Genomic DNA, 24,180 nt, shown 5'->3' with positions numbered 1-24,180 from the left:
ATTTCCTCTCCAAGGAAATGGAGTGACACAAGTGACATTGCTTGTCAGCCCGCTGAAACTTTGGGCTTAGCTCTGCTCTTAATACCAGCAACTATGAAGTCTATACATGAGAAATAAGAGGCTGAGAGCTGTGGAACAGCTCTCCTGTGTCTTGTTAGCTCAAATGTGAAATATTGCTCTCATTCACTGAATATAAGCCATATGACCTGTTCTCACACAGCCCTGGTATGAACATGCTCTGGTTTACCTGAAGGAATAAAACATGTAGTAACATATAGGTTTGTGAGTGGACTGTTAGGCTTGTATGCAAATTGAAATTCCACTTTATATATTTAGATGATGATGTAAAATTCAATTGGAGTTTGCTTTCTTAAATTGTGATTTCTCAGGGCTAATCCCAGACCATAAATCATCCTTTTTTAACCATTTGACACAATTAAGCCACCAGGAATTTTTTTTTCTGATACAATCTACCCACTTCACTGAGACAGTCAAAAAAACTGATTAAGAAACTGCAGAAAATAAATGAATTAAAAAAGAAATATTACCATTGAAATTTTGGATTATGAATAGAAAGTGTAAAGGATCACTGCAACAAAAGAAGCAAAACAAGCAAGTTGCTCCTTTAGTTTCAATTCCTGTTAGGTGGAGGAAAAAATGGAAATTTGGGATAGAAAGAGTGCAAAGAAAGTGCTCACCCACACACCTTTGCCCCAAGGATAAGTATTAGACAGGGCTTGGTTAAAAATGCCAATAGGCCATGAATTTGGAATTAAATTACAGTGACATCACCTGAAATCAGCACACTTAAAGTGAAAAGGTTATGCAGGAATATAACCAAGAAGAAATTGGATTGAGAGATAAAAGTACAAATGCTTTGACTGTCTGCTGTTGACTAATATGTGAACAGTACTGCTCAGAATGCAGGGCTCTGTGGCAAGTTTAGGACAGTTTTTAGAAATCTTCTGCAATTTGGTATAAAGATAGCTCAGTTTGCGAAATCTCATGTAATCTGACCAGCATGGTGAAATTTAACAAAGCAGCAGCAAATATCAGCATAAAGAAGGTGAGAGTGAAAAGACTGAATACTTATTTTATTCATGCATTGCCTCATGTTTCAGGCTGATGAAAAGTTAGGCTTGGCACAAATCTCCAAGAAAGGGGATAATGAAATCAAATTTTCTTGATTTTTGTATTGCCATGGCAAAAGAGAAAACATGTGACATAATAATTAATAACCCCAAAGAAGTACCACATAAGATAACACACAATAGCTGAAAAGTAGCTCTGTGACAGATTTGTCACCGTGCTAGAACATATGCATGATGCTGTGATAAACACTGGAAAAGGCACTTGTTAAAACAGCCCTTATCCCTAAGGAATTTATAGCCTGGGAGACAGAGAGAGATAAGATAAAATGCACCTGGTAACCAAGAAGTGATGCTATTTACATTTTTCTTTTCTGTTTGCTTTCTTTTCCCAATGTTTCACCCTCTGTTTTATAATGAGGTGCTGGACTGGTTGATGTGACACTTGTGAGTCTCTACGAAGAATTTGATTGAAGAACACTGGTGGCTGGCACTGGGCTTGGGAAATCATATTTCACAAAATAGGCAGCCAAGAGGAAAGTGGAAAGACAGTGATGATTGGAGACAATTCTTAAGGCTCAGTCCCTGTCAAACACTGAACATTTTGACTCCTGTCAAAGAAAATAAGGAGGGGAGTATTATTTAGAAAGGGATAGGAACTCCCGTATGCTCAGAAGATGAGGATTTTTTTCTATTCAGATATTTAATGCATAAGCCAGTCCTGCTCTCAACAGTGCAGCCTTTTGATGAACAGTAACTGTCATAACACTGGAATAAGAACTCAAGAACTCTTTAGCTGCTGCTAAAGATTTTCATTTGCCTTGATAGCACCAGACTAGATAGGAGGCTGTGTTTAAGTTCTCAGGTTAATGCTATGCTGCTAGACTTACTGAAGCCATTCTGATCCTTTCCACTTTCTCATTAGGGCATGGCTGTCACTTTTTCTCGGCTTCTGCATCTGCCTGTTCCCTTCAATGTATTCTAACTGAACCCTCCTCAATATTAGTTCTCCAATTTCCCCTCCCTCACTTTTCCCCTTATCTCCTTCTGGTAGCATAATATCATCACATGAAATTCATGGTCAAATTTTCCAAATCCTTTTTCTCTCTCCTACTCCCTTCTCTCAGTGAGCACTTTGTATGGCCCTACCTTGTGACATCAGCCAAGTCACACTGTATCTTTTCCACTGCGTTCTTTGCTACTTGCGAGCACTTTTATTAGTCTCACCTTGATAATCTTTCCATTCTGAAAATAATTTAGTTGGTGATACTTAAAACAGCAGGGTTACAGCTCAGTGGAAGTACCTCACATGAACCTCTGTGTTTTCAGTCTAAAAAATTTGGGTTTTTTCACTTGAATAAATTTGAATCCTGGTGTCCTCCCCCAGTTTAAAACTGTGTTTCCCAATGAGAAATGAAAATTATATCTTTGGTTCTTTTGCTTCTCCTGCTAACAGCCTACTCCCACAACAAGTTTGAATATATAACACAGGTCACAATCTTGCAATAAATACTTAAAAACTGTAATATAGGAATATAAAGTGATTGTCAAATGGGTGAGACTGTAGTACCCACCTCAAAAATATTTACTGTATAGTTCAAGGGTACTCCGCACAGTCTAATAACAACATTATTTTAGGGTGGGTTACTGCAGCACAGTAGGTGGCAATGATTATGAATCAATTCAATTCAATGAATGTTATCCAGATGCACTATAGCTGTTACAGTATAATATTTATGATAGTTTCGAAAAGGTGTAATATCTATTACCAGTCTAAAAACTCTTAAACATGCCCTCAAACATGATTAGCAGTAATTTATTTGAACAGAACATGAACAGATAAACACTTCAATTGACACAGTTATAGTCAAAGCAAAAAAAGAATTTGATTAATATAAAGCACCTGTATAGTTTAAATAATTTTAAAGATGGCATCTGTTTTCTTATGAGATTAAATCTATGTAATATCAGTATTTTATCTCTAGCTGGTGTGTCTAATCATCTCAAAACTAATAAAAAGAAGTATACAAAGGAATGGATCTGAAAGAAGAAACACGTATGTTTTCACAACATTCAGCACTTTTACTGTTTATCTAAAGACCTTTGTAAGGATCTATCTGTGGCTTTGAAGGCAAGACGTAAAGATTAAACACTTGTCTGGGTGTTGAAACTCAAGAGAGATTTGAAAACAGATTAAAGCAAGAATCAATTCCTTACCACCATCTTTGTCATCACACTTCATATGTACTGTACAGAACATGGCAGAACACAGAAACTCTAGTGGTTTAATAGCCAGGAGAAGACACAACTAACTAACTAACTAACTAACTAACTAACTTTCTTTCTTTCTCTTTCTTTCTTTCTTCCTTTCTTTCTTTCTTTCTTTCTTTCTTTCTTTCTTTCTTTCTTTCTTTCTTTCTTTCTTTCTTTCTTTCTTTCTTTCTTTCTTTCTTTCTTTCTTTCTTTCTTTCTTTCTTTCTTTCTTTCTTTCTTTCTTTCTTTCTTTCTTTCTTTTCTTTTCTTTTCTTTTCTTTTCTTTTCTTTTTCTTTTCTTTTCTTTTTTTCTTTCTTTTCTTTTCTTTTCTTTTCTTTCTTTTCTTTCTTTTCTTTCTTTCTTTCTTTCTTTCTTTCTTTCTTTCTTTCTTTCTTTCTTTCTTTCTTTCTTTCTTTCTTTTCTTTCTTTCTTTCTTTCTTTCTTTCTTTCTTTTTCTTTCTTTCTTTCTTTCTTTCTTTCTTTCTTTCTTTTCTTTCTTCCTTCTTCTTCCCCTTCTCCCTCCTTCCTTCTCCCCTTCCTCCTCCTCCCCCCCCCCTTCCTTCTTTCTTTCTTTTCTTTTCTTTTCTTTCTTTTCCTTCCTCTTCCTTCTTTCCTTTCATTCTTTCTTTCTTTACTTTCTTCTTCCTTCTCTTTCTTTTCCTTCCTTCCTTCCTTCCTTCCTTCCTTCCCCTTCCGCCACTTCCGCCACTTCCTTCGCCACTTCCTTCCGCCACTTCCTTCCGCCACTTCCTTCCTTCGCCACTTCCTTCCTTCGCCACTTCCTTCCTTCCGCCACTTCCTTCCTTCCTTCCTTCCGCCACTTCCTTCCTTCCCCTTCCTTCCTTCCTTCCTTCCTTCCTTCCTTCCGCCACTTCCTTCCTTCCTTCCTTCCTTCCTTCGCCACTTCCTTCCTTCCTTCCGCCACTTCCTTCCGCCACTTCCTTCCGCCATTCCTTCCTTCCTTCCTTCCTTCTTCTTTCTTCCTTCCTTCCGCCACTTCCTTCCTTCCGCCACTTCCTTCCTTCCGCCACTTCCTTCCTTCCGCCACTTCCTTCCTTCCTTCCGCCACTTCCTTCCTTCCTTCCGCCACTTCCTTCCTTCCTTCCTTCCTTCCTTCCGCCCCTTCCTTCCGCCACTTCCTTCGCCACTTCCTTCCTTCCTGGCCACTTCCTTCCTGCCACTTCCTTCCTTCCGCCACTTCCTTCCTTCCTTCCTTCCGCCACTTCCTTCCTTCCTTCCTTCCTCCCTTCCTTCCTGCCTTCCTTCCTTCCTGCCTACTTCCTTCCTGCCACTTCCTTCCGCCACTTCCTTCCTTCCTTCCTTCCTTCCTTCCTTCCTTCCTTCCTTCCTTCCTTCCTTCCTTCCTTCCTTCCTTCCTTCCTTCCTTCCTTCCTTCCTTCCTTCCTTCCTTCCTTCCTTCCTTCCTTCCTTCCTTCCTTCCTTCCTTCCTTCCTTCCTTCCTTCTTCCTTCCTTCCTTCCTTCCTTCCTTCCTTCCTTCCCTGCCTGCCTCCCTCCCCTCCCTCCTTCCTCCCTCCCTCCCCTCCCTCCCTTTTCCTTTCCTTTCCCTCCTTTCCTTTCCTCTCCTTTCCTCTCCTTTCCTTTCCTCTCCTTTCCTCTCCTTTCCTCTCCTTTCCTCTCCTTTCCTCTCCTTTCCTCTCCTCTCCTCTCCTTTCCTCTCCTTTCCTCTCCTTTCCTCTCCTTTCCTCCTCCTTTCCTTCCTCTCCTTTCCTCTCCTTTCTCCTTTTTCTCCTTTCTCCTTTCTCCTTTCTCCTTTTTCCTTTCTCCTTTTCCTTTCTCTTTTTCCTTCTCCTTTCCTTCTCCTTTCCCTTTCCTTTCCTTTCCTTTCCTTTCCTTTCCTTTCCTTTCCTTTCCTTTCCTTTCCTTTCCTTTCCTTTCCTTTCCTTTCCTTTCCTTTCCTTTCCTTTCCTTTCCTTTCCTTTCCTTTCCTTTCCTTTCCTTTCCTTTCCTTTCCTTTCCTCCTTTCCTTTCTCTCTTTCTCTTTCTTTCTCTTTCTTTCTCTTTCTTTCTTTCTCTCTTTCTTTCTCTTTCTTTCTTTCTCTCTCTCTCTCTTCCTCTCTTCCTCTCTTTCCCTCTCTCTTTCCCTCTCTCTTTCTTCTCTTTCTTTCTTTCTTTCTTTCTTTCTTTCTTTCTCTTTCTTTCTTTCTTTCTTTTCTTTCTTTCTTTCTTTCTTTCTTTCTTTTTTCTTTCTTTCTTTCTTTCTTTCTTTCTTTCTTTCTTTCTTTCTTTCTTTCTTTCTTTCTTTCTTTTCTTTCTTTCTTTCTTTCTTTTCTTTCTTTCTTTCTTTCTTTCTTTCTTTTCTTTCTTTCTTTCTTTCTTTCTTTCTTTCTTTCTTTCTTTCTTTCTTTCTTTCTTTCTTTCTTTCTTTCTTTCTTTCTTTCTTTCTTTCTTTCTTTCTTTCTTTCTTTTCTTTCTTTCTTTCTTTCTTTCTTTCTTTCTTTCTTTCTTTCTTTCTTTCTTTCTTTCTTTCTTTCTTCCTTCCTTCCTTCTCCTTCCTTCCTTCCTTCCTTCTTTCCTTCTTCCTTTCTTCCTTTCCTTCTTCCTTTCCTTCTTCCTTTCCTTCTTCCTTTCCTTCTTTCTTTATTTCCATCTCAATAGACTCAATAGAAGTCCTTTGCTGTGGCTTGAGCAATTTCCTCTTGTACTGCAAAATTTCTGGCTAGGAAAAGAAATAGTTTGTCTTTGACATAATAAGTAGGAGAATTGTTATGGTATTACAGGAAACTGCAGAGTAATTAGTCCACCCCTTTCTTACAGCTACTCTAGTTTCTAATTAATTGTGTGCAAACAACTGTTGTAGAATATTGAGTGAAAATAATCAAGGAAGCTGAGCTGCTTGTTTCAGATAATCCTTGATTCAGCCAAACAACTCAAGTTCACAACTCTTAGTTAAAAAAATTTTCACTTCTTCTTCAAGAGTTTGCAGCAAAGACTTCCAACTCAAAGGCCTGTGTTAAATAAATCTAAAACAAGATATTGAAGACACCTTTTGTGAAAACCTTTTCAAAACAAAGCAAAGTCCTGCACTCAAGTATTAGATGTAAAGATTGGACTTATCTTGCCTAACTTTAGGTGTATGAAAAGTCTAAACCATTCTGGCAGTAAGAGGGCAGAAAGAGGCATCTGCAGAAGATGATTCACCAGCTCTAAAACAAATGCCAAGATCATCCATTAGAGAGCCTCTGGAGTAGCCTATTTCTCTTGTTGGCTGCAGATGGAACCAGCACAGAATTTGCTTATAGAAAGCTGACCTCTGAAACACTGCTCCAAATCAGGTACATGGAATCCTAAAAAAACCCAAAAACAAAACTGAAAACCTCTACAACTTTCCACTGTGGCTTTAGGAAAAAAAAAAAAAAAAAAACATCTTTTGAAAAGCATATGGGTAAAACAAATTATCCTGGAATTTTTTGATGGAGGTGACGACTGATATTTATGTTCATGGAAAGGAAATCTGGGTTAACCAGAACAGTCCCTGGGGTCCAAGGAGCTGTACTGTGTGTACTGTGTGTGATGATGCAAATGCATCAATAAACTCTGATGGGGACCCAGAGCTGTACTTCTACCCATCAGATAAGGTTTTAAGTTGGAAGATTATACACAATACTCTCAATGCAGGTTTTTGTGCTTAATTTATTTTCCTCCCTCCTTCTGCACTACTGTGGGTTTGATCTCTATATGGGCTATTCATGGAAGAGTTGGACTTGATGATCCTTGTGGGTCTCTTCCAACCAAGAACATTGAGATGTAATTCAGTGTTTACACCTGCCTGTTTCCAGTGCAAGGATTAGCAGCAAGAAGCACCATAACTGGAGGGAATCAGCTCACTGAGAACAGATTTTATTTTCTATAGATTCTGGTAATTCTTGGTAATGATGATTGTATTTGAGGAATTATGGCCGATACTCAATTATCTTTTCTATTTTAGGAAGGCAAAAATTGATTCTAATTTTGGGAATATAGCAAGTAATAGGGAGTTCACCCTTGTATAGCAGAAGATGTATTGTAAATCTAACACCACTGAAATTTTTGGTAATGCTATAATTAGGAGATATGGTATAGTTTTGGTTCAGACAAACATATTCCTATTGAATTTATTTTAATGGTTTTCCCTTGCCACCAAGTCCCACATAAAATGCGGCAATTTTACTGCAAATTAACATTTTGAAATAAATAGCATCTCTCATTCTCATTCTTCCATTCATCTTCTCCCATGGAATAAGATGAAAAAGTTGTGTGGTTTATGCCTCTTGCCTTTATTCAACTTACACATTCATAGCCTGCTGAAAACACTCCCTTGTGTAGTGCTGTGGCTGTAAGTTGGAGAATATATTCATTTTTACAAATAACGTTCATTATCAACACTGCTCAGCAGTGTAAGACTGGGATAATGCCATAGAAATATAAATCTCTGTTAATTCAATACCTTCCCAGAAAACCATTCTTTGTATCTCAGTCTTTAAAATGCTGGAGCAGAAAGATCATACAATCTGACCATCACCAAATGTTATCTCATGTTACTTTATACTTCAAATAGTTCAACTTGACACCCTGTTTGGTTTACCCTTTGCTAAGATGGAGGTTTTACCCTGAAATGACCTCTTTGGCTTTGTGGTGAATTGTTTTAGTAAACAGATGGATCATTTGACTCCAAGAAAAAACTCTAAAATATTCATTTAGGTCTGCAAATCATTTCTGTGAATGAGAATAGTAAATTCTAAGTGCCTGAGGCTTCAGACCTTTCAGGAGTTGGAATTCTGCATGAAATTGGGTTGTTAGTGTCTTCCCTTTATTTTATGAGATTTATTCTTTGTACTCCATGAAGCTCCATACTAGAAACCTGTTAATTATTCATTTCATTGAAATATTTGAGGAGTTGTATTTGATTCACTTCATTGGCAGCTTTGCTTAACAATGTGTGATTGTATTTAGTAGAACTCTGTGTTGCATATTTCATTAAAATATTTGTTTTCCAATCTTACTTGTAATCAACTGAAGACATTACTTCAGTGAAAGATATGAAAATTCCCCTAACTTTCATAATTAGGAACATCAATATAATCAGCTTGTGTTGTAGTCTGTAAACCACAAACTAAGGGGTGACAAAGGAGTAATTCATCCCAATTTTGTGGGTATGGGCTATCATGTTTTGGATCTTTGTTCATTTTTGTCAATACAATAGAAAGGAATCACTTGCAAGCTGTGGCGTGGTTACATTTACAGAGAAATAAAATCTTTTAAATCCATTGTAACATATAATTTTTAAAATACTTTTGTTCATTTCATAAATAATATATTGTCTACTATAATTTGATTTGTGACATTTATGATAAAAAAAGGATCACTTGATTAATTGTGATAAAAGGCATTTAAATTTCACCCATTTAACCCCTCTGCTGTGATCCACAAGACACACTGGTATTTACTTAAGGTTTCCAGAAAAGCACCTTATCTTAATTTGCAGGGATCAAGAAATGAAAATTCCACTTATTCCCTTGACTCCTCAGTACTGTGTTATTAGAGGCTGTTTGTACTAATAATCTGTTTGTAAGTATCCCTTCCAGAACCTGCTGCTTGATTTCAAAAGTAGAAGTCTTTTCATGCCTTATTAAACTTGTTAACAGATAGGCATAAATGTGCCCTAAAAGATATTTACCTGTTGTTATTTCTTCTTTTCCTGTGGATACAAATACATTGGTCCTGGTTTTCCAGGCTAGGACAGAAATAAGACTTTGACAGTACCCCACAACTCATGACCTCAGGCCTCATGAGGTAGAACTGCTGTGTTGATATTTGGACATGGCAGTGTTTCAGATGGCAAGGATGAGCAGAAAGAATATAAGGATTTTGGATCTTATGGGTTTTCTGGGTCCAGTTTATGGCCATGGAATCTCAGTCAGACTTATGGGGCTGTCACCTGCTTAGAAATAGAGGGGTCAAGGCCTTTGTGTCCTCCCCTCTGCCGGTTGCTGTTAGTGTGTTTTTCTTTCTGAGAAACAGGGAATATTGCTGTGCCATGGGAATAGCTGCCATCCCTGGAACAGCAAAGTTCACTCCAAGACAGATTTCTTTTATTGTTATTCAGAACTAGACCTACGTTTTGTCATGACAAGCATGGGAGCATTTGAGGAGGAAGTTTATTTATACTGTTAAAATTCTGCACCAATCTATGTTTGTGTAGCAAGATTCTAGAAATATGTCCTCTCCTCTCTGTAACAGGGGTTTTTCACAGTTGACTTCAGCCTCTCTGCCATTTAAGTGAGAATTCAGTGTCAAATGAATCGTTTCTCCTGAATCCAGTGGGTAATAAAAGAATAGGCTTTTTCTTCAGCATGTCTTCTTTTAACCACTGCACACAATACAAACTTATTAAGTAGGAAATTATTACATATTACTGGGACTAGAGTTACCAGTACTTTACAAAGAAGAGTAGTGTTAAGAGAAAATTCAAAAATGTTACTTTTCTAGACTACATTGGGCAATATCTTCCAGTGTAGCAACAAAGCAAATTTTTCACAGGCTAGATAGGCATCACATTATTTCATTGATAGGAAATCTGATCACTGATGTGTTTCCTGTAGTTAGTAAGTTAAGTTTCAAACATAAATCCAAACAGATGAAGTAAAAGTCACTACAGCCTTTATGATAATAAAGCAGATTTCAAAGAGATCTTAACATTATGCCATTTAAAACTTGTCTCTACTCTTTTCTTCACTATGGTTTAAATAACATAGTTAAACAGAGACATGGAAAATCATTAAAAATGTTGGGGAAGAAAACAGATGGACTGCAGCTTTTCCCACATATCTGGAAAGTGGCAGGCATGCCTCCCACACCTGCTGTCAGGCAGTGGGTTGTCACCTCAAGCTACTGGCGGCTTAGGACATGGCAGATCCAAGAACCTGAAATCCTCTCAGGATTAGGCTGAATCCACACAACAGACTTGAGAGCAAATGTTTGCCTTTAACGTGTTTATTACCACGTCGCATGTATTCATCATTTGTGTCTAATGCCATTGTGTCCCACAAAAGCCGAGCACCATTTCAGATGCCAGCTTTTGCCATCAGAAATGATGTGACACAACACTAAAATTTTGCCTAATCTGTAACATAAATATTTTGGGCCATTCAAGGCCATGTTCCTGTGGCACTAAAATTCTCTGGGTTCTGATGGTGAAGCATACAGCCTGCTCAAACATGGAGGAGACAGGCTGATTTTGAACAAAAGCAGCAGCTCTCCAGAGAAATGCTTGTCCAAACTGTAATCAAGAAAATCCTTCATGTCTCCTGTTAATTGCTGATTCGCCCTGCACATCTGATGGGCAGATTTATGGCTTCAAGCAAAAATCTCTTTCAAGGGATTCTTAATAAAGGGTTAAGGGTGGGATTTTCAAAAATACCAAGGGGAGTTCATTCAGTGGCAATTGAATATCCCCTCTGCAAAGCGCTTTTGAAAATCTCATTCATGTTTCCATGATGCCAAATTTGGGCCAGGTTTACAATTTTTACTCTGTGTTCAGAGAGAAAAGGAAGACAAAAACAAGAATACCCTAACCTTATTTTTAGCATTATGCTATCTAATTAAGGCAATTTTAATGAAGCATACTTCAAAGGATATGGAACTTTAAAAAACATTACTTGTTTAATCTTGCTGCATATAAGATGTTGGTGTGATTGGTATTTATTCACAGAAGATACTAATTAACTCCTTGGGAATGGGTAGCTTCTCACCAAGCCTTCTGTCAGGCAGTAATAAGTCAAGCAGGGAAAAACTTAAGTTGATTTTTCAGTATTTCCTTTTTTTCCACATATTCCTGCCATAAAAGTATTGAAGCAGGATCCTGTGGTACAGCTGTACTTAACTGTCTGAGCTGTCATCCCCTTTTTTATTTTTAAGACATTTAAAATATCAACCAAAGTTACAATGTAAGTCCTAGTACATATATTCAGTTCCTTACTTGAAGAGTGGCTTCAGCCTATGAATATTGGCCTGTGTTTGGTACAATATAAGCCAAGAGCTTTGAAATTCTGAAATCTAACATTATCACTCTGGTAAGATTTTCAGTCTTGATTTCCTAATGCAATATCAAGTTCTTGAAGTTAAATAAATTTCATTTGATGGTCTTTAATAGTTTATTCCTTTAGCTATGGAATTTTTCACAGAATTTTGAGAATTTAGCAAATATTCTTTCTTGAGAAACCTTGAGGGTCTTGTCAACTTTGTAAAAAATTTATGTCAAATTTGGTATTTTTTAAGATCAAGTTGGCAGGTTTTATTTTTAAAATGTCTTATTAGAGTCTATAATCAGCCTAGGGTACTGGTAGAAGTTTATGATAGCTTGAGCCCAAGATCTTCATGCCATTTTTGTACCTTTTCAGGTGAACTAAAGGAAATTTAGAGCACTTTTACCAGCTCAGTACCAGCAGAGGGCATTATAGCATAATTCACTTGAAACTGTATATTTTGGAATCCGTCCAGATAAGAACAAAGTACATTGGAGGTTAGATAAGTACTTTACTGAAAGACATGTATTTATCATCACATTGAATTGATTGTGAGGATTTCCCCATTATAATAAGTCAGGGTTTTAAACCTCCTTTTCATCAATAAATCAAAATGCAAATCTTGCAGCACAAGTAATATTGCATACCAAACTGTGTGTCAAAAAGTAAGTGTGTATATTTTCTTAAAAGTTGGGAAGCAAATATAAAATTTTACAATTAAATATAAAGTTGTTCATAATGAGAACCAACTGAATATGCTTGAATAAAATCTCTCCAACTTCTACTCAGGCAAATAGCTTATTCTACCACTTAAAAAGAGTTCCCTCTTGGTTAGTAGAAACTTTCCATGGCAATATGCAAAATTTCAATATTAAAAACCCCCTGAGTGCCAATGAAATCTCCCCTGGCCTAAGGTTATTACCTCCATGTGAGACTATCTCTTTTGAACGCACAAAAACAGACGGTTTCTCAGGTCCACCATTATGAAGCAGCACCTCAAAATGTCAGTTGAAATAAAACCTGAACTAATTTAATAAATAAATAATGCAAAATGATTTGGAATAATTTTCTTCATCTTTGTGCGTAGGTGTAAATTTCAAATTATGGTTTTGACACATAATGTTTGTGTCTCACTGCTGCTCTCTTACTCACCTAAGAACTACAGCTACAGGGATCATATGTGGAAGGTATAGATCCCAGATAATATCCTCTCCTATTGTGGTCTGTAGGAGCTTTGCCTGAGACTTTCTTCAGTCTTAATATTTATTTAGTGTGATATTGCTATCTGAACTGCCACGCTGGTCCTGTGCCCGTACGGCAGTAAGGTTTAAAAAGCAATTTTTCTGTTCTTGTTGTGTTCTTTGAAGTGGGTTTTGTGAGCCCATGAAGCTCTGACTGTGCACTCCAGCTAAACAGTAGGTTGTTTGTCCAGCAGTGCAGCTGAGGGTAAAAGCTAAATTGTGTTTACCGGGTAACAACTAGGATGGTACAGAACTTGTTCATTTATATAAAATAATTTTCAACTTTTTATTTGAAAGTAGATTGCTGCGTTTTTAAGATGCTCAGTGTGTAATTTTCTCTGTTAAGAGGTGACAGAAAAGGAAATGGAAGTTGTATACCTGCGTGATCCTTGCCTAAGGTCGTGCTTAGTACTTGGGAAAACGCCATTACAGTGCAGCAGAGGTGATCCCCTGCCCTGCCAGCACTTCACAACCTTCCACTAACCCACTATTTTTGAAATGGCCGTGTATGCCAGGAGAGCTTTTTGAGAGGAGCAGCTGCCGGCTGCAATGAAATGAGCGAATCTCCGGGAAGAAGAGGAGGAGCGCGCTGACGGCATGTCTGCAGCGCCAGGAGCAGCTCCTGCAGCTCCTGCTGCCACGGAGCCCAGTTATTACAGTAATGAGCCTGAGCTAATAAGGCCTGTTGAGACACAACCTGTGTTAACTCAGCCTTGGCACCAGCAGAGAATATTTACTCAGCTTCTGCGCCGGAGCTGGCTCGTGTCAGGCCGTCTCGGAGAGTGGGAGGAATAGTTGTGTTACTGGATGCTCCTAACTATGTAGATGTTCCCTGACAGATTTGTCCTTTGGGAGGTTTTAAAGAGAACACATGCAAGACCAGTTTTCTTTTTAATGAAATATTTAGCTGGGGCCCAAGGCCTTCCCTCTAGTTTGTTTTCCTTTTTTCCCCCCCATTCTGAAGGCAGTCTGACCTTCTGTACAAAAGGAGATGTATGAAGTATGGGAGCCTGGTACTGCTGCTGGAAGGAACTGTTTCAAAATGAAATAGCCTGCTGTATGAATGGGTATACAAGGCTCATTGAGTATTCCCTCCCTCAGCAGTAATCCTTACTTGCAGGTTTAGTACTTTGTCAGTGTCTCCTACTGAACTCCTCAATGTACATCACCTGGGCACTTCACAGAAGAATCCATTAGGATCTGGACCCACAGTGTTGACAAGACAAAATACATTGAAAAAGAAAATCCCCAAATAATTCTGTGTCCCAAAGAGTGGAGAAATGCTTCTAAGGGCCAGAAAACATTTAGTATCTAGCAGAATAAAATGCTTCTGATCAACAGAACTCTGTTCTCTGTTTTGAGGGTGAGGAATTTAACTAACCTTTTTCTTCCTTTTCTTCATTTCCTACCTCAAAAAGGAAGGTGGTTTGTAGTCAAACAATTGAAATACCTTTATACATTTTCTTTTTCTAATTAAATTAAGTAATATACACTTTCACAGTTCTCTTGAAGTGTCATTCTGAGAGCTTTTAATATGGATAAGGATTGCTGGGGTCTTCATACCTTTTCATCAGGGGTATTTTTCAAGGAATTTTAGATTCAATGTGTGTATTTTGTATATGCAGAAAAGGCTAGGGATGTGCTAGCCCTCCTACACAGAGGAAGGCAGAACACTTGTTCATTAAAACAGACATATTAAGGCAGGGTACCAGCAAGGCCAGCAAAGTGTACTGCTAATCCAAGATTTTTGCTGCTGCTTCCAGTAGCATACTGTGTCTGCTGATGGGTAGGATGTACTCCTGACACAAAAAAATAAGCATACCATCATGGGGCAAAGACTTGCTCCTCTTCTCATGCTGGTCACACAGCACACACTCAAGAATTTCAGGGGGTGTAATTCAAATGCATGCTCTAGGCATGAAAATAGGATGTCTTTATCATCTGTAGTTCCATCCTTGCTTTCTTCCCTTCCTCCACTCAAGGGCAGAATGCAATATTAAAACTATAGTAAGCATTTTTTTAATTAAAAGAGGTTAAATATATGGGATCAGATAGGCTTTCATCATGCAATTATAAATTGTATGCTGGTTATTTTAAATTTCAACATGCAATTGCAATGGTACTGGGTGAGCTGGCTGGGTATCTGCTTTGCATTTGACTGAGTTAATTCACTGCAGGTATTCAGTTCTTAAGTGGCGTCTGCTTTAAATATGTGCAGTAATTCAATCAAAGAAATAAGATGGATAGTTTATGTAATCCTTTTCATCTCCAGATTGCTAAGGTTAACCTTAACTATTCATGAATTATAAATGCATACAGCAATCTCAAATTAATACATGCAAACCCTCCTTTTTTTGATGGCCTGCTGAAAACCATGGAATAAGTCCTTCTCTAAAAATTTAATTGATGAAAGTACAGGCACTTTCTTCCACTTATTATTTGCAATCTCAAACAAAAGTTTTGTGCAACTCATTTACAATGGTTATCTCTGGTAATATTAAACCTTTCCTCTGATCCAAGAACCTAGGTAATTTTCTCTTCAAAATTTTGGCTGCATCATTCTTACAGCCCTTTTCAGTGCCAACAGATTCTGTGGCATGAATGGGAACCCAAAGGCAGATATTACAGAACAATAACGCTCTGTTGAAGCTCTCACAATTCCCGGAGTAATTAAATAAAGAAAAAAAAGGAAGCCTTTCTCTTTCATTTTGTTAGTTCATTCAATGCCATTTGGGTGATTTGGCTTGTGAGCTCTCTTCCAGGCAGCCAGAACAATCCACTAGGTGACACCCTCATACTCCTCGTATTGAGGCAAGGAGATAGTGAGTACTGAATGGCTCATTTGTTAAACATTTAAAGCAAATACTGAGATTTCAGGGACAGGTCTCTCTTTGTTTGGCAATATCAGAGATAACACTGGTTTTGTAATAAATACTGTGCTGTTTGTATATAAATTACATATTAAGCAGATTAGCATTTTGTCACTAACAAGAACAAAACCACAAAGCAGGAGTTCTAGGCAATATTTCCTATAATTATAATAATTTTTAAAAGCATTTGAGCTAGTCTGCTGAGTAGACTGAACAGCAAATATGCCTTTAGCATTTTCTACTGGGGCAGCAGAAGGAATATAGCTTCAGTGATTTTTTTTTTCCAGTGGGCATGTGCTGTAGCATCTTTGAACAGAAATGAAAAGACCCATTCACCCCTAATACAAAGGAATATTAAAGGATAAAATTCAATGGGATTTTGCATGTTTATGCCAGTGGTGATTTTCTCTTTAAGTTCTTTATGTTGATAGTGATGCTTCATAAATCCTTTGAAAAAAGCATCTTTAATCATGGTGTTTTTACACACCTAGCATAATGAGGCTTGAGCTTCCTTAGGGTCTCTATCTTTGATATCATCATAGCAAATAAAATATTATATTTTAAAATATTATATTTTATTGCTGTTTTTCCTTGCTCGGAATGACTCGAGTGCTATTCTAAATGTTATATGTAGTGAAAGACACTGGAAGTCTGAATTCACTAGTAGTGTAATTAGGAGTAACATCAAAGAAAATAAGGATTACATCACAAAATTAATGTAAATAAAAGCAAAATCATGGTAAGGTCGAGCAATCAAACACAAGAAAACAATGTCTTTGAACAGCATGTTTAAACAGTAACCAGACAGGTCAAGAAAGAGACAGAAATTTACTTATATGGGCATGGAAATCATAGCATTTCTTGTTTGTTCATAATAATTATCCCAATTAATTACATGGCAACTGTAGTTTTTCAAGCTTTTGCTATTCATGCACTTTTTATATTCAGCTGTCCTTTACAGTGCTCCTTCTTCTAATATTTCAGTGCTTGTTTAGATCTAATGTAGAAAAATCCTTCTTTTTTTTTTCCTAATGAAAATACCACTGAAATAATGTACTGTTCTGCTATCAGGTATGTTTATTGACTTCAGCTAGGATTCCTGCCATGGTTAAGGCCCATAATATACTTGGAGACAAATACACAAAGAGAGATGTATATATAATTCCTCGTATATATAATTCCTTGTATTTTTCTACTTAATTTCAACTTACACTTCGAAAAAAATATTTAGAATAGTTTTTTTAAGGCAGTTCACTAAATAATGCAACACATCACTTCCACGGTGTCCCAAAGAGTCTGGAAGAAAGACTTTTTGAAACTTGGTTGTATCTATATAATACCTATGATGTCAATGGGAGCTTAGCTGTAGCCTGCAGAATAAAGGCAGCGATTCAGTAATCCTGGCTGCCAGCCTTGGGACGATAAACTGGGTGAGCCTCTGCAGACACGAGCGTGTGTGACCGTGCAATGAGGGATTCCTGGCAGCCAGCCCTGCTGATAACCGGGAGGCTACACGGTAGTTTGGAGATCAGGAAGGGGGAGAGTCATCTGAAGTTCAGAGAGGTTTGTGGAGAGGCACTGTGTTTGCCCCCACAGCACATCCAAGATGACATGTGCGTGTTTCTGCCCTTGGAGAGGAGTGCCTGGGATCTGCAGTGCTTACAGAAGTTCAAGTTCTTCTGAATAATCTCTCAAAGCACGTCATCTCTTGTATCAGAGGCAGAACTGATTTTAGTCACTTCGAGGGAAGAGTGCCATCTGCTGAATCACAACTATCAGTTCTGGAGAACCTTTTCTGTTGGAGGTTTCATGCAAGTCCTGTGCCTCAAGCTCAGGCAGCATGTGTAATTTTGTGTTCCAAAGTAGCTCTGTTCTCCCAGAAATTACATGTTTGTGTAAGTCTTAAAATATTACAGAATAAACACAGCAAGTACATCTGCTTTATAATAGTTATCAATGTACTGTTCCCCACATCTGAAGAGGTTAAAGCCGTGTTTCTTTTCCTAGAAACATTTTCTGACAGAACACACACATACGTGTGTGTCTCACACGGATCTCTGTATGTCTCAGTATCAAGGACAATAAGGGTGCTTTAATAGCACACATTTTGTAAGAACATCTGCAGAATTAAAGATGATGTCAATTACTTACAAGACATTCTGATGAAATTCTGTAGGCTTACAATTTGAAGAGATTCACTCAGCCGTGCAGCTGTTATATATTATTACAATCTAAATGAATTTTAAGAAAGATAATTAGAGCAGTATACATTCACTCCTAGCAATTTTTCTGAAGTAAGAAAGCACTGACAGCTAAACATTATGTTATGAAGTATCTGAGACAGTACAAATCGAACAAGCCTTTGAAGCTCTACTGTACTTTCACTATAGGTACCTAAAGTAGAATGACTCTGTTCTTCTCAAAGGATAAAAAATTCTTTATAGTGATTGAAACAGTCTTAGAGGCTCATTAAAGATGGGGTAACCGTGGCACAAAAGCTTTAAACTGTTTTACGTAGGCTCATCTCATGATCACATGGTAGGGTCATTCCAGCTTCAGAGATTTAATCCACTGCTGTATGGTGAATTTCTCTGCATGTGAATTTCAAATTAGCAGCCAGCAAGACTGAAAACAAGCAAACAACAAGACTTTGACATGGCATAAAATTTTACTGGCACTTTTTTTTTTTTTTAATTACCTAAGCAAAAGTGTGAGTGAATCTAGAAACCTACTATTGCACTAATGAACAGGAAACACATTCATCTTGGGTTGAGAAAACTCTCTGGGAATTAGGCAAATACTTCATTTACCTTCTGTACACATTCTGTATGTTTCTTGTCAGTTACAAAGTAAATGGATTAATTTACATTGCTGGATAATACATATGCCATAGAAATGCATTAAAAATTATGTTTTACAATTAAAAATTAGAGGAAATAGATTATATCCCATATAAACAGAGGAATACCTAAGAATGACACTTTAGAAGTAAATAAATACATGTATACACATAAAATAGATGTGTGAAGGTACATTCATAGAATAAGTGAACTGATTTATTCCCTTTAGAGTGGCCTACTGGTAGATGGGTGGATTTACTTTTTAAAGAGATGCAAACACTTAAATTATGTACAAAATTTGGTACAATATGAGTCTGCCAAGTATTGATACTACAGAAGGAACAAAAAAAAAAAAGGTCTTCAAAATGTAATTGGTGGTGATAGTGGTGTGTTTTCTTCCAGGAGAGTATTTAGTCTAGGCTTAAAAAAAAAAAAAAAGAAATCTGACTATATAGTAACTGAGACAGGTTAACTAAATATAGTATGAAAGTCCAGTCATGAGAAATGGATAGAAGAGGGATTACAAAATACCTGCTAGTTAGGGTCTTACTGATATTTGACCCTATCTGGGTACAGAGGTGAAATAAATGTACTTTTGAGGCCCATTTTCAGCCCTGCATGTGACTCCTGTTTATTTAATCAATTACAAAAGAACAACTCCAAATCTAATTTCTTAAAATCTCAAACTTCTCACTAGGATTCAAGGATTATCTCAGGGCTCTGCACTGTTTCTGCCATGTGGTTTTAACTGCGGAGGTGATAATGCATTTTTCTTTCGTGAAGTGCAGGATGATGCATGAGGTCACAACAGAAAGAGAAATGGTTGGCTAGGTACAGCTTGAAGAAATCTGCTCATATTCAAAATTATTTACTGCTACTGATTTCACATTTATGATTGCTTTCTAAATGTGTTTGAAGTAGGACACTAATCCATTTTCCTCTGTGAAAATTAATTGGTGTAAAACACTAGACTGTTTTTCTAACTTTTGGATGTTGATCAATTCTCATCACTTTTACAAGAAAATCTTGCCAGTTGGGTTGCTGCTGATACAGATACACTGTATACAAATGAACCAGGAGCTTCCTTTCCCAATGTAAACCAGTTTTACTTTACAGTATTGAAAACATTGTCTTTATGTGTCTCATACTCATAAAAGTGGACTGAAATAGACTCAGTGCAATGCACAAGACCTTTCTGTTGTTGTACTTTTGGTCAGTTTCCCCTGAGGGATGCAACATGGGGCAAACTCAGGGACATTCTTTGTGGTTTGACTGATGGTGGTGGCTGCCAGCACCCAAACCTGTTTGGCTGATAACAGTGTGGGGTCTGTATAAATCCTGTGACAGGAAGTACATCAAGAGTCTTTCTATATAGTTTTATTATCCCACTGCAGACTCGCTTGCAGTGGGATTAATATATATAATGTATTCAATACGCTGCTTGGAAATGAAATTTCTTCTGCCTCATTCAATCCTCATAACTTAATAAACCAAATCTAGGAATAGCTGGAGCTGTTCTGTGAGGTGGTAGTGTAACTTCTTCCAAGTCCACCTTCCCTTTCTTTCCTGCATGGGATGTTAACCTTCTTTCCCTACCACTACATCTCATGGTGTGACATGGCCATGCAGAGCTGCTCCTGTAGTATTTGTCTGTGCACTCAACCGCAGGAGTGACCATTTGAGGATGCTTCTCTTAGAGATTTGGTCCACGCCTGGAGCACGGCCAGGCCTTGGCGCTGGGAACCACCGGCGAAGCGCAGTCTCGGGAATGCCGGTGGAGACCCGCGCGGGGGTTTTGCGTCTTTGCTTGTTTTCAGCGGGGGTGGGCGAGGGGAATCTGAACTTATCTGCGCCCGAGGCGACCCCCATCCCCTCCTCCGCTCCTGTGTGCGCTGTGCCCGGGGCACGGTGGGCTCCGGGAGCCGCCCCGCGCGGTACCTTCGGCGGGGGAAGGGGCGGGAGGCGGCGCCGGCTCCGCGCAGGGCGGGGCGGGCGGGGAGGGAGCGCCGGGCCGGGCAGCGCCGCTCGGGGCGTGCGGGGGCCGTGTAGGTGCGGCTCCTTTAAGGTGTCCCGAGGCGGCACCAGACCTGCAGCAGCAGCAGCAGCGCGGGCAGGAGGCGGAGGCGGCCGGGAGGGGGAAGGGGAAACCCGCGGCGGAGGCGAGCGGCTCGACGTGACAGCAGAAAGTTCAGGCTCGGCCCCGCCTGACTCGTGCACCCCTGGCCCGGCGGCGGGGCAAGGCGAGGAGCCGCTCCTCCTCCTCCTCCCTCTCCTCCTCCCGCAGCCGCCGCACCGAGGGCGGGCGGTTGGGGTGGGTGGCTCGGGGGCGTTGGCCCGGGGAAGTTTTGCTCGCCCTCTCTCTCCCCCTGCCTTTTCTTTCTTCTTTCCTTCCATCGCCCCTCTTGTGCCCTCCTCCGGCGCTGGGGCGGGGGCCAGTGTGGGATTCCCGCGTGCAGGGGCGGGGGCGGCGGCGATGCTGGGCTGGGCTCGGGGCAGCCGCCGGGGCTCCCCTGCCCGCCGCCCCGCCTGACCGCGGCCGGGCTCCGCCGCGGCCCCCGACGCGCCCGCCTCCTTCCCCCGCCATGGGAGCGGGCGCTGCCGCCGCTCCGCCGCCGCGCTCTGCCCGCCGCTCGCCGGCCGCGCAGTGACTCGGCGGGGACACTTCGCGGAGCTCCCTGCCCGCCCCTCGCCTTCACGGAGGGCGGCGGTGGCCGGTCCGTGCCCGTCCCGCCTGCGCTCCGTTACCGGCTCGTCCCGGAGTCTGGGGCCGGGGCAGCAACTTGTGCTCGGAAGGCGGCGGACCTCCGCTGCGGGAACTCGAGGATCTTTTGTTGTCTCCTATCGCTTTGGATAGTCCTGGGAAGTGTCAAGGCGCTGCTGAGGAAAGCCCGGGCCAGGAGAGGGGAGGCCGGCCGGAGTTGGCGTGCGCCTGGAGCCCCGCGGACCTGACAGCGCCGTGCCCGGAGGGGGCTCGCCCCGGAGTCCGGCGGGATTAAAGAACCTCGCTTGCCTTAAGCTTCTGTGGAATTACAACTGGGGGCTCCTCTTTTTCTCCCCCGCTCTTCTGGCATGAGACTGCTTGCAGGCGCCACCCGAGGACAATGATTGCGGAGTTTGCTCACTTTTACCTCTTTGGATTCATATGTGTCACCTCAGGTAACCACCTCGCAGGCGGGGCACATACGCGGCCGCGGCCCTGGCAGCGCTCCCTCAGCCGCTCTCCTCCTTCCCCCCCTCGCTCCCCCAGTTTGGCCCCTCCGCGCCTCCCGGCCCCCTCCTTTGCTCGGGAACGAAGCTCGGCTTCCACCCTGCGGGCGCCCGGCCCGCCTTTGCCCCGGGAGCTGCCGCCGGCCGTGGGGGCTGCCCGGGGCCGGGCGCGGGGGGATGCGCGGCGCCGGGTCCTGCCCTGGTCCCAGGGCTCCCACCGAGGGTCCATTGATGTAACCACGGCTGGTGTTGAGCTCCGGCGGGCAGAGACCCTGCGGGAGGTGGCTGCGCTGCCGCTCGGTGCGGCTGCCCGCGGGTACCGCGCACCCTGGGCCGGGCGGTCCCCGGCGCATCCCCCCCGTCCCAGACCCCGGGCCGGGTTAACCCCGCGCAGCCGCCACCGGGGGGACCACGGCGGTGAGGGAGGCAAGGGAGGGCTCGTGGGGATGGGTTTTGCGAATAAAGTTTACGCACGTGTGTGAAGTGGAGCGCCGGCGTGCTAAGGGGGAGTGGGGGAGATGGCCGAGGAGATAGGGGGGATTAGTGCTCATTAGGCACAGTTTGCGCGGGGCTTGTGCGTGATGGGGCATCTTATCGCGCCTGTAGGTTACAGATGTGAGAGGGCATTGTGGAGGGCGGGTTTGGCTCCGTGCGCCCCGCTCGGAGCGGGTGCGGCTCTGCCGGGACGCGCTGCGCTTGGGGGGATTTTCGGGTTTGTCTCTGCACAAGGACCTTGTCTCCCTCCGGAGGACGGGTTTGTCTCCCCGCTGTGTTGCTTCTCGTTCTTAGGAACGCCTTTTGTCACACGCTAAGTGAACGCAGTGAATGCTTGTGCCATGGTGAAGGTTGGTTTGGGCGCTAACTTCTCGACCTTAATTGATTCCTGTAAGTTTGTAGAGGAACCCTTTGAGTCGTTAAAGTTATGCCAGCGTGAGACATCTGGTCAGTGAATGAATGAATGAAGTTTTTGAAAGGCTTAAGTTCATTGCCTGAAGCTCTAAGTCTTAATGATGTCACTAAATGCAGTAACTTATGTCTGTTTCTAGATTATATCATAAATGTAACTACTGAAGTTTTGCTCTTAGGTATTAGTTTGCTCCTTGTGGCTTTGGATATGGCAAACTTTGCATCCCTGAGTAGCTCTTGCCCTGTTCACTTTTGACCATGTCAGTCATGCCATCTTTAATTTGATTTTTCTCTGCATTGCCTCCTTGGCAATACATGGAAAGAAACAAATGGGAGATGGAAGAAACAAATGGAATGTGGGAGAGCCTTTGCACCCATTTGCTCTTTCTGAATCTTTCATGGCATTCATCCCCACCTATGAAGAGAAATTGACTTCATAGATAGTGTACTCTGTAACTTGACCATGTATTGGGATGTTTTAAACTCCCAAGTTAAGAAACACTTTTACTTAATTTATCTTTTAATCCTCTCATCTGTTAATCATATAAATGCTCAATAAAGTTGCATGCAATGTTTTTTTTTTAAATTCTTTTCTCCCCCCCAACCCCCGGGTGAGGATGCTCTCTCTAATAATGTTGATTTCAGATAAGTTGGAGAGGGGAAAAAAAAAAGGAAAAAAGCCATGATTTTTATGAAAGTTTTTAATTTTGTCATGTAAGCAAACTCAGTAACAAAGATAAGAGGCAAGCACCAGATAATAAAGCTGTTTCAGCTCCTTCACCAGGAGGAATTTCTTTTTCCCCTCAGCTAGAGTGTGGTCAAATACTTGGTCTTGTGTCTGGAACAATGGAGATGCCAGAAACCTTTGGCAGGATGAAGTCTGAGGGCAGATGGCTGCAGTACAGAAGGAAGGACAGGAGTCATCTACAGCAGTTTCCACACTGAAATCCTTTGAGTTCTGCTGACAGCTGATCTTGCAAGTTGATTGATCCTTTCCTCCCTCTTCCACTGAAGGGTCTCACTTCCCTCACTTACACCCACTACTGAATCAATGGCTTGTGCGGCCACACTCTAAATGGGATGTTAGAAACTTCTGCTGAGAGGTGGGAAATGATTGGGGGATGGGAAAGAGAAAAAAAAAATTATAATAGAAAAAGTAAGTGGGTTAATGTTTGTTAAAACAGTAATTGGTAAACCACTTAAAATTTAAAACCCCTAATTTTTACCTTGGTGTTGTCTCTGTGGGATCCTGTAAAGTACCTTCTTTCATGTAAGCCTGTGGTTAATAAATGTTGAATACATTTAAATTTGAATAGTGTTGAAAATTGGAATATAGCAGCTTTCCTCCCTTATTCTCCCAGTGTAATTTCAGTGCTTCTTTGCATACAGAATAAGAATTGCTTTAAGGGATAGTTCTCTGGTATCCTTGTTTTCTTGAGTATTCACCTACTTTCTGCCCTTTCTCCTTCATTCTGAGGCAGCCTTTCCTTCAGATTCCATGGATTTTTCATCTCTCTGTTCCCCAGGAACCAGCAGCATTAAATGAGTATGTTTGGAAAAGAAAAGCTTTCACTTATCTGAAGGGCAGCATGCAGAACATTTTTGCTGGGAACAAGTGTCAAGGTTCTGCTTTTCCACATGGATGTTCACTGCTCTAACAATTCTCAAGGCTAAATATGTTACTCTGTGATTTTTTCTGTTTCCCTCAATGGAAATCTTTATATTTTGATGAGTTATTTCATTGCATTGCTG

General features: G+C 40.9%; 1 protein-coding gene across 5 annotated transcripts in view; it reads left to right on the top strand.

The window, feature by feature from the left end:
* The window catches only part of ROBO1 (roundabout guidance receptor 1), a 688,715-nt gene that overhangs the window by 373,413 nt on the left and 291,122 nt on the right, over positions 1–24,180 (top strand). The window contains exon 1 of one of the 5 annotated variants that reach the window (XM_030954616.1): positions 20,863–21,471. The exons of the other annotated variants lie outside the window; for them this stretch is intronic. Within the exon in view, the coding sequence (XP_030810476.1) occupies positions 21,417–21,471 (55 nt within the window). The 5' untranslated portion in view covers positions 20,863–21,416. Of the gene's footprint in view, positions 1–20,862; positions 21,472–24,180 lie in introns of those variants that run through there. 5 annotated transcript variants of the gene reach the window in all.

Source organism: Camarhynchus parvulus, chromosome 1 (assembly GCF_901933205.1).
Source record: "Camarhynchus parvulus chromosome 1, STF_HiC, whole genome shotgun sequence".
Classification (NCBI taxonomy): domain Eukaryota; kingdom Metazoa; phylum Chordata; class Aves; order Passeriformes; family Thraupidae; genus Camarhynchus; species Camarhynchus parvulus.
Note: the sequence above shows the minus strand (reverse complement) of the source record. Positions and strands in the feature narration are given on the sequence as shown.